At 38.0% G+C, this 10,117-nt stretch overlaps 1 protein-coding gene across 1 annotated transcript; it reads right to left on the bottom strand.

Annotated features, from left to right (window-relative positions):
- Positions 1-1,905: 1,905 nt before the first annotated feature.
- Positions 1,906-8,424, bottom strand: ifrd1 (interferon-related developmental regulator 1). The gene is made up of 12 exons (XM_063460472.1): positions 8,225-8,424; positions 6,468-6,572; positions 6,232-6,313; positions 4,943-5,067; positions 4,655-4,812; positions 4,462-4,512; positions 3,967-4,145; positions 3,735-3,843; positions 2,950-3,084; positions 2,654-2,782; positions 2,451-2,546; positions 1,906-2,329 (listed from the first exon to the last, which is right to left on the bottom strand). Exons 1-12 carry the CDS (start codon positions 8,253-8,255, stop codon positions 2,243-2,245), a joined length of 1,287 nt encoding a protein of 428 aa, XP_063316542.1. The 5' UTR covers positions 8,256-8,424; the 3' UTR covers positions 1,906-2,242.
- Between the last annotated feature and the right edge of the window lie 1,693 nt (positions 8,425-10,117).

The raw sequence follows: 10,117 nt of genomic DNA, 5'->3' as shown, positions 1-10,117 counted from the left end.
ATTTTCTCTGCCTCTGCTTCTCTGTTGATTTTAAAGGGCCAGGATATGAATGATGCAGATTGCTATGTGTCAGAAAGTTTTCTTAAACAGAGAATGAATATGCATAAACCAATTAGATGCATGAATCAGGTTTTTAAGAAGAAAACTAAAGCAGGCAGCCTATAGATTAAAGTGATAGAAAATGCAAGTCAATACTGTGAATTTAAGATATGAACAAAAACTAATACTATGTGCAATAACCTGAACACTTTTCATTTACATATTTACTTTTTTCTTCTTACATCGGATTGTATATTTGTACATTTTTTTCTGTTAATACTGTTCATATGTATATAGTGCTGCAGAACTGTGCAGCCCCCCCTTCATGTTTGCACTGAGTTGGAGATGCTCTGTATCTCATTGTAAAACTGTATAGTGACAATAAAGTCATTCTATTCTATTCTAAAATAAGTCTGCTAAACGAAATACTACCTAGATCCACATACTGTATAAAACAGATGGACAAAGAGTCTAGAAATCATGTTAAACTGCATTCTTCTGGCCAGCAAAGCCAGTTTCTCTGGTTTATCTACTGTAAACACCTTCCTGGTGAGTTCATGGTGTCAAATTACAGTTTCAATCCTTATTGCAATGTGATTTAAAAAAAAAAAAAAAGATTAAAAAACTAAAAATGTTCTCATTAGAGTCAAGAACAATAAAGCAAATTAGTCTTTAGAGTGGGCCCATATGATAGCATGTTTCAAAAGAAGCATGAAGTCCCAAGTCAGTGAGAAAAAAGGCTCCCTTCCTCTTAAACTAGATCTGACAACATTATATCCTACTTAGTTATATAGTATTTGTATTCTTTTTTATTGTATATAGTATTTTATTCGATTGTGTACATTTATGTACAGTATCCTATTCTTATCCGATTCTAGTGTTTTATTTTTTGCTATGTAACTTTCCACTGTCTACTTTCCGCTGTAACGAAACAAATTTCCCACATATGGGACTAATAAAGGTTATCTTATCTTAGTTTTAGCCTACAGCTACATCATCCACTCCACCCAAATTAAAGGACCGGTTTTCCCTGAGAATCCATAAGCCTTCTTTGTATTATGGATTGTTTCTACCAGAGTAGACACAAAAAGAAGCAGCTCTGTTCGGCTTTCTACTGTCAGTAATATTGTTCCACCTGAAATATGAAGCTGCTGACTGGTGATAGGCCTGCCTTGACCATGTGACAGTCTATTTTTATGGCTCCAAAAGAAGCAGCCCGCTGAGGTTCACCTTTGGGGAGAGTTAATATGTTGTGAGCTTTGTGACTGCTAGACCTCCATTATATCCATGTCTTGTGTTCCAACAGTTTCACCTGTGACAAACAGATGCACCGCCTTACTCGCTTTCCCTGCAACACCACTGTTACCTTGGCTGCAAGATCCTTCACTTTGATATGTGGAAGTAGTGCTGAGTAAAATTTCTATTGCCCTTTCAATCAGAATGACCTTCATATATCTGCCAACAGTTCCAGTTCTCAAAGCTACTACTCAAGGAACTTTTCAAGCCGTTTCTTTTGCAAGCTCTGCTGGCACTGTCTCCGAGTGGGCAGTGTCCCAAGATACTGTATCAGATCAATGAATCCAATTATAGCTAATTCATAGCATTGTATATTGAATACAGGAGCTGAAAAAAAAAAAAAATAAGAACAGTTGTTGCAGCTTTTCAGCATTTATTGCACCATCCTCAACCTTTACATTACATACACAACACTAAATACACTATTTTAGCTTGCACATAAATAACGCTAAGTGTGAAGTAATTAGATAAACTTATTACAAATCCGAGAGTTAGGGACGGTCACATGTCTTGATGTTACTACTTAATGGTACAAGAGACAGATCCATCAAAAATGTTAATACCTGTGTATTTCATTTAAAAAAAAAAAAAAAAAAAAAAAAAAAAAAGGGAAATGTTCATGATACCTAACAAATGTACACCACCTTTCTGTGAACAAACTGTATTCAAGTTGTAGTCCACCTAGAATCTGTTTAATTATCAAATACTCACTTGCTGTAGATGACAGAAAGATGTTTTTCCCCCAATAAAAAGCAACAGCTGTTATTAAAAAGATATTTAAGCCTACAGAAAGTGAGCATTTGATACACAAAGAGATCTTGGGACAACTGCATTAACTTAGGCTTGTGACAATTCATCTAAAAGCAGGAAAGCTTGATAAATAGCTTATTAGAGTCAAAAGAAATTATTAAAACTCTCCCACGTCCACCCTCTTGTCTCTGAACTTGCTTCTGGCCTTGGTCCGAGCCTTGAATGCAGCAGAGTTGTGAAGATGCTGGAACAGAAAGAATTTCAAGCGTTCATTAATAAAATGCCACAAAACTTTGAAAGCATTGATACTTTTAAGCTTACAAGAACACCACAAGGGTTTAAATGAGCCTTCCTTGCACACCTACCCTTTCAAAGCGAGAGATTTTCATGGCCTTCATGGTGGCTGAATCAACCAGCATAGGTGGTCCCAGTTCAAACACGTCTCTGATGAATTCATTTGCCTAGTTGGAAAAAGTTAACAAAACTTCAAGTCCAGTCACTAGCGCAAAAGAAAGACACTAGTTTATCGCAAACTCCTATTGTACATAAAGTGTTTCTAATAAGATACCTGTAGGTGGTAGTTCATTCCAGAGCCCACGAATTCTCTGAAGGCATCGTATGTCCTCTTTCTGACCCAGCTGTCAATGTTCATTCGCTCTGTGCCAAAGCGAATGGTCTCACATTGGAAGGCCCCCTCCTGGAAGAGAAAGCAATATAAATAAGTCCATGGTCAGACACCATCATTCACTGTCTCTACCTCCAAGGAGCTGCTGTTAAGTTTTGCCTCAATTCTGTCGCTTAAAAGCAGGAAATTAACATCCAACTGGCAAAAGGAACGTGGTTCAGCTGACATGTAGTGCTTACCTCAACAGCTTTGAGAACGTCCCTGAACACAGAGCGCTGCTTCCTCTTGTCAGTCTTGGCTCTGTGCTTGTTGCAGTCTGTGGCCAACGCGTTCAGTTTATCACAAAGTTCATCCCAGCCATCAAATTCAAAATCCTAAATAAATGCAGTGGGGGAAAAATAAATAAATAAAATATGCAGCTTATGTGTTTAAAAAAAAAAAAAAAAAAAAAAAAAAAGCACAGACAGAATATCCTGCTCCTCTGGGGTAAGCCAGCAATCTCAACTAAGAAATCCTGGCATAGCATTGTTATGGACTGTATTCCCAATGAATATATAACTTGTATGCTCAACTCCACCTTGGACTCTTTCCATAGAACCTGGGACCCATATCTGAAATACATTGGACCTGTACTGTCATCCTCCTTGTTGCGGGGCTTTCCCAAACTGAATTAATTTGCCTGACTATTGATCTTGTCGTGATTTGTTTTGATTCCTGGTGGGGTTGTGGTTTACCTCAGCTGCCTTGTATGTGCCTCAGAATCTTGTATTGCCTGAGCTAAGTTCAGTTCTGGTTCTTGTGTACTTTTTCTTTAGTCATTGTCTGCTACTATGGAAAAAAAACCCTAACAAAAATATTTAAAGAAAAAAAAAAAAAAAAAAAAAAAAAAAAAAAAAAAAAAAAAAAAAAAAAAAAAAAAATCACAGACAGGACATGTGCCACATGTTAACATTTGAATTAACAAAAGAAATGAACTTTAGGATAATCTGGTGTTGGGGAAATTAAACAGCAATTGCAAACTTACAGAATCGATGTCCCTGGCCAGCTCAAAAAGCAGAGCAATAGTCTCCCCAGCTGCAATCCTCATGTTCACGTCATCACTCTCGAGCAACCTCTGCAGTTTAGGCAGGTGTCTGCACAACACATAAGCAATTCTTACTCCACTTAACTTGGTTGGAGAGCAATAAACTAGAAGCAGCAGAACTTGTGATAAAAAAAAAAAAAAAAAACTTAAGGGTCAGCATAAAGGAGCTTACTTCTGCAGGATGTCTTTGAGCTGGCTGGAACTGCAGATTGTGAGCAGCAGTGCCCAGGACCGCAGAGAGTTTGTGTGGAGCTGGCTCATTTGAGGACTGATCGAAGGACAAGTGCCATCCGCCTTTGCATAGGACCGGGTGAACAGGTTCTCAAAACACTCCATGGTCGCTTGCACATCCTAAAGAAGCAAGCATCAGTAAGCTCTACTTATTACCACAAATTTTGCTTCATAACTTTTGCACTGTCCACTTCCTGCTGTGACAAAACAAATTTCCCACATGTGGGACTAATAAAGGTTATCTTATCTTATCAAATAACATGTTTTCGACTTACTGAAATATTACTTGAGGCATGTTTGATTTCAGCAGCACATGTTTGTATGAGTGCCACTCATCTATATAGCATTATGTTAGAACTGATGAGTAATATATGACAAATGGATGTCAGACATGCCACTGGTTTGCACTCAAGCCAAGACATGATCAGAAACTTACCAAAATGTCATCCTCAGCAACTAATGTGCAGAGGCCCAGACTTGTTGCTACCTATTAAGAAACAAAATAAACAAAACCATATCAGTTGATATTTCATGAAAAAAAATCCAAAAATATGGTAACCTTTTTTTTTTTTATTAAGGGGGGAAAAATGCATTTATTCAAGGAGATCAGTACAATAAAAGACACTCACAGCCTGTCTGGCTTGTATGTTGGCTGATCCATCTGCCAGGATGTTTTTGAAGATTGGTTTCAGCGTCTTGAACACCTCCTCGCTCTCAATTCCTGAGCCCAGCTGGATGCACAGCAAACAGGCTAAAGAAGCTGCTGCTCGCTGCTCCTCACCTTTGCCTAACATGAGGAAGAGAGAAAGAAAAAAAAAAAAAAAGCCAAATGATTTATGAGCACAAATACAAACATATGCTTAGTTTAAAGCACTGGAACACCTGCCATCTCATTGACAGCAACACTTTTTTAGTACCTTTCTTGAGGCAGCGTTCAATACTGTCTGTGATGGTCATCCTTCTCTCTGAGATGAACTCATACAGGATGCGTGTAGCCATTGCTGTCTTAAGCCCATCTAGTGCCCCCTGTCTCGTCTTAGCACTGAGGAAAAAAAAAATATATATATATATATATATATATATATATATATATATATATATATATATATATATATATATATATATATATATATATATATATATATATATATATATATATATATATATATATATATATATATATATATATCTCACCGTAAAAGTGATAACCACTATACCATGAAGCGATTTATCAGAAAATACCGGCAACACTCAGTACTACCCCTCAGCCTCCCAGTAGACACAACTATGATATCAATTTCAAAATCCTACAAAACCCTGTTCTTGAGTTATCAGAGTTACAAGATTGATGTCAGAGTTTTCTGACATCAAAGTCGAGGGTAATAACTATAAGTTATAAGTCTATAGCAGGTTTTTTCAGGATGCATGCAGCCAGTTTCAGCAGATGTATTCAACCAGCCATCACACAGCAGTTTCTCAAAGACGTTGCCCTTTCAGGTAAACAAGTTGAGTTCAATTAGTTTGTGGATTTAAATTTTTTATTTATGTTTAAATATATAATCTTAATGTAATAAAAATATTTGTAAAAAAAAATATATACAAAAAGTTAAGAATGTGACTTCACCCATTTACTTTTATACAAAAATGATGTTTGACAAGTGAAAAGAATATCAGCTGAATAGATAACAGATTTAGTAGCTTCTGGCACTTCTGGGGAATCTCTTCTATAATAATCACCCCATTGAGGAAGCCAATGGTGACAGGACCTTTTTGGGATGAAGTCTATTTTTAAATTGACAAGCCTGCAAACTCCACTAAAAACTTCCTGCACTGGACTCACTGTTGCATACAACTCAAGTTACCCAGCGTTTTTAAAACTACATTTGAAATTTCTTGATACATGCTCATCATCCAGGTAAGGAAATCCCAAGTATCCCACATAGCGTTTCCAGTGGGAGAAATGTTTTGTCACTTCAGAGTGAAGTACTTTTTGGGGTGTATTTGAAACATCAACCCTGTACATTTGTTAAACTGGCAAGACAACATAGCAACGCTGCATAAAAAGGGGAAAGCATTTCTAAATGGTGCAAGTGTTACCTAAAACTCTTGCTCTGACAGGATTAAGTAACTACATTGTTGATCTCTCTTGTAAAACTGGATCCAAGACAGAGGCAATATAGATCAGATAACATTTTGGGAATTTTACCTCTTATCTACTGTGCTATCTATGAACCCCTTCAGTTTATACTGGAAATCCTCCTGGGCTGAATCCTCATTGGTCTCGCCACCTTAAAAACAAAGCATTTAAGGAGGTCGTAAACAGACTTGTTTGATGTGTTTAAAGAACACACACACACACACACACACACACACACACACACACACACACACACACACACACACGTTCAAACAGAGTACAGTCAGGGGTACACACAAACCTACCTTCATCTGCTACACTGGTGGCGTCACTGAAGCTGCTGCAATGACTGAGGGTCTCAATGGAGGCATCCTCATCACTGAAAGGCTGCACAGCCCCATGCTGGCCCCCTGAAAAACAAAACAAAGACACATAAGCACGGGCAATCAAATGTAATTCATTAACACAGAGCCGTAGGTCATTGTGAGTCAATTGTGTAATCCAAGCATCAGGCAGGTAAGGCAGCATATACTGTACTTATCTAATCAGCTGCCTGTCCGTTGCTATTGGCCTTTTCGTTATCTCATCCAAAAATAAATAAATATGTACCACGTTTTCAAAGTGTGCTGCCTGTGTCAACAAAATGTTCAGGTTGGAGGGGCACAGGCACATCAAAAATGACCTGAAACAACATTGTATGGGTAACCGGTATGTCCCAGCAACTGCAGCAACTGTCCAGCAAGAAGCAAACACAGTTTGGGTACAGCCGAAAAATACAGGAGTATCACGTCTAGTATTATGTCACTGAGGGATAAGAGGAAGTAGATCGTTTTACTAAGCAAAGTCCACATCAGACAATTTATTATCCACGTAGTAGGGACAACGTGGCTGAAACGGAAAAGAGCGAAACACAATGATGTATTGGAAAATGTTCTGGTTACTATAATAGCTCTAGAGGGTGGGATGGGCAAAAAATTCACAGCTAAAAGAGGCTGCTAAAATCTTGGGTGAGATCTTTACGAAACCTTATAAACAAACAAGGGTTTAATTTAATCCCACTTAAGGTTAACTCTGCTACTGCAAAAACTGGACAAACCTCCAACCCCACCCAGACTCAACAGGCTTCTCTGCCTTGACCTGAATTTACCTCTGGTAGACATGTTTAGGTGAGCGTACGACGGCAGGAACCCGCCGCTTTTAGAACACAATGTGAAAAATACTTCCGTTATTCATAACAAGCCGCTCTAAAAAAATATTAGCTGAAAATAAAATAGCCGTCTTTAAATTGATTAAAAATAGCTATTTAAGATCTGTGTGTTGACGTGGACTGTTTTCCCCACACGACAGCTGATTTCTGAAAACCGGGTGCCGCCTCCTTCCTCCCTCCGAGTCCAAAATGTCGGACTTGTGCCTCAAAAACAAATATATGCGGTATGTTTTAAAAAAAGAAAATGACCCTTCCTCAGTGACACAATATGATACTCAGGCTTCAAAACTGCTTACCTAATCGGGTATCAATATCATTTGTCCCACATAAGGCTAAAGATTAATCGAGGTAAAAGGATTCTAGTTTCGTGTGGTTTGCGTTATATACACTTTCACAAAAATCCAACGTATTGCTTTATAACATTTATGATGGCAATAATCGAATTCAAGGAAGAAAAAGAAAAACGTTTATTTTTACTAAGCAACCACATGTGTCTCGCGTTGAAAGGGAGTGGGCATGAAGCTAGCCCTCGTTAGCTTGTGAAGTATAACAATTATTAAGGGCTTTTGTTGAGTAGCTCATGTTATACTATAATGTTATACTTTAAAAGCCCTTTACAGTAGCTTTCATATGACAGTATCAATACTATGATAGTACACTTTTTCATTAGCAGTGTTGCTTTGTGTGAGTACAGCTAGCTACGTTTTGTGTTTTGACCTAGGCCAGCCTCTACCTTTTGTAGTCCGTACTGTAAACACGTTCAGCTCCATTCGATGAACACAGAACACGGAAAGAACTACAGTTACCGTCAACAAATACACAAGGCCGTAGCATAGCAGCCGCTAGTTTACTTACCCCTGCTATTCTTTTTCTTGTTCCTCGGCATTTTCGTGCAGATAACTAGAAAAATTTAACCAAAAATCAGCCAATACACGACCAGCCTTTATTGTATTGTCTGGTAAAATGAAAATATTCCCTTGGCACAGTGGATAAAAAGAAATCGAAAGCGATCTTGGAGATAGACTGTGAGCCGAGACGATACATTTTCCCTCATAAACCAGGGCTATGCGAGTACAGCGCGGTTCTCAGTATTTATACCGGCGGACATGTCACGAGGAGTTTTCCCGGCTTCGCTGGCCAATCCTGGAACAGGAAAGAGTGTCGCGTGTGTTCGCGCGTGATGCAGTGACAGAAAGAGGGGAACTGTGAGTCCTGTTCTGTTATTTTGGGGAAAAACAATGTCTGTGTATACAAATTTGATACATTCTCCAAGACAAACCACGAAATCAAACGGCGTTTACGTTTACACAAAGTGTGATAACACCACATTATTATTACATAAGTTTTAAAGTCGCAAGGGAGGAGGAGGAGGTGGAGATGGCTTTCAGCTCTAGTTGATTGGGACCCACAATAGCCCATCGTACAAGCTAAATAATAGTGAATAAATTCCACTGCGAGAAAAAACGTTATTGTCTGACATAAAACACGTTATCACACAAGTCAGTGATAATGTTCCACTGTGAGACTGCAAGTGTGCATGTCTTGCAGTTGATCACATTATTATAGAGCTCTGTGCTGTTGATGAGATCATGTTATGTATCTGTGATGAGACAAATATTGTCATTAGAGAATTGTGATGCAAAATGTTTCACTCGGATGCATTCATGTTTTTTTTATATAAAGTGGATTTGAAACTGTGCCTGTCTAGAAAGTTGAACACTTATCGTCTACTTGACAGGGATGTGAAAGAGACTATCTTGGCTTTTCCCTTTTTAGTAGACAGGGACATCGGAGATACTTCTAGAAACCGAGCACTGCTTCAAAATTGTTGCATTCGTTTCAAAAGTGCACGAAGTAACACTGCTAGAGCCAATTAATTCTAGCTAGTTTTACACTGCTACTGCATTTAGTGGCAGTTGCAATAGATGTCTAAAGAAAGACTGCACATTGTCAACCTTCTGCAGTTAAAAGTTCAAATGCTTATTCAGCCAAATATGAACCATTCCTAAATCTTGCGCTCACTTGCCTCTTTGACAAATATAACTTGGGATTTTGTTTCATGTCACACTCACATGCCAAACATTTACTTTATTTATTTTACATCTTTGCCTCTAAAAGCACAAATACAATTATAATGCAATAACTACATTCCAAATCCTGCAATCGGCATTTTACTTCTAGTCGAATCACAGTGTAGGGCTATTAGTTGTTCCTGTTCCAGTCCAGTCCTTGTTTCTGACCATTTTCAGCAGAATGATTGTTTTTTGGTTTTTTTATTGAACCAAATAGCAAATAGTATCTTTGCACCAACAAGGTGATTCCCAAAGTGCTATTACTTTGAAACTTTGTATATCTTGGCACAGTGTGCATGACCTTCAAAAATCTGAGTAAACTGAACAAGTGGAGGAAAAAAATACAAGTGGGAGGATCTAAAAAAAACAAAAAAAAAAAAAACACACACATTCACCTGATGAAGAGTATCTGAAAGTCATGTTCTTAAGAAATAAATTAAAACTTCAGTTTTCAGGAGGGCATGGTCCCAAACACACTGCCAGTGCAGTCATGGATTGGCCTCCCCAAATCCAGAACAGAACCAAAGGCAGCCAACATCTAAAAAGGAGCTTTGAATATCTTTCAAGAAGACTGGAGAACTGCTTAAAGAAATTAAAAGAAATCTTAAGAGAGTTCAGACTGTGTTGAGTTAGAATAAAGGTGAAGAATAAATATTGACCTTTAAGCTTGTTGGAG

Source organism: Pelmatolapia mariae, linkage group LG17, assembly GCF_036321145.2.
Source record: "Pelmatolapia mariae isolate MD_Pm_ZW linkage group LG17, Pm_UMD_F_2, whole genome shotgun sequence".
Classification (NCBI taxonomy): Eukaryota; Metazoa; Chordata; class Actinopteri; order Cichliformes; family Cichlidae; genus Pelmatolapia; species Pelmatolapia mariae.
The sequence above is the reverse complement of the archived record's forward strand: the minus strand, read 5'-3'. Positions and strand labels throughout refer to the sequence as shown.

Bases quoted from the DNA above. Each gene is read 5' to 3' on its own strand.
- ifrd1 (XM_063460472.1), bottom strand. From the start codon at position 8,255: ATGCCGAGGAACAAGAAAAAGAATAGCAGGG. The intron at 6,314-6,467 runs GTAGGTTTGTGT...TTTGTTTTTAAG, and splicing joins CACCAGTGTAGCAGATGAAG to GTGGCGAGACCAATGAGGAT. The intron at 4,513-4,654 runs GTGAGTGTCTTT...GTTTCTTAATAG, and splicing joins ACATACAAGCCAGACAGGCT to GTAGCAACAAGTCTGGGCCT.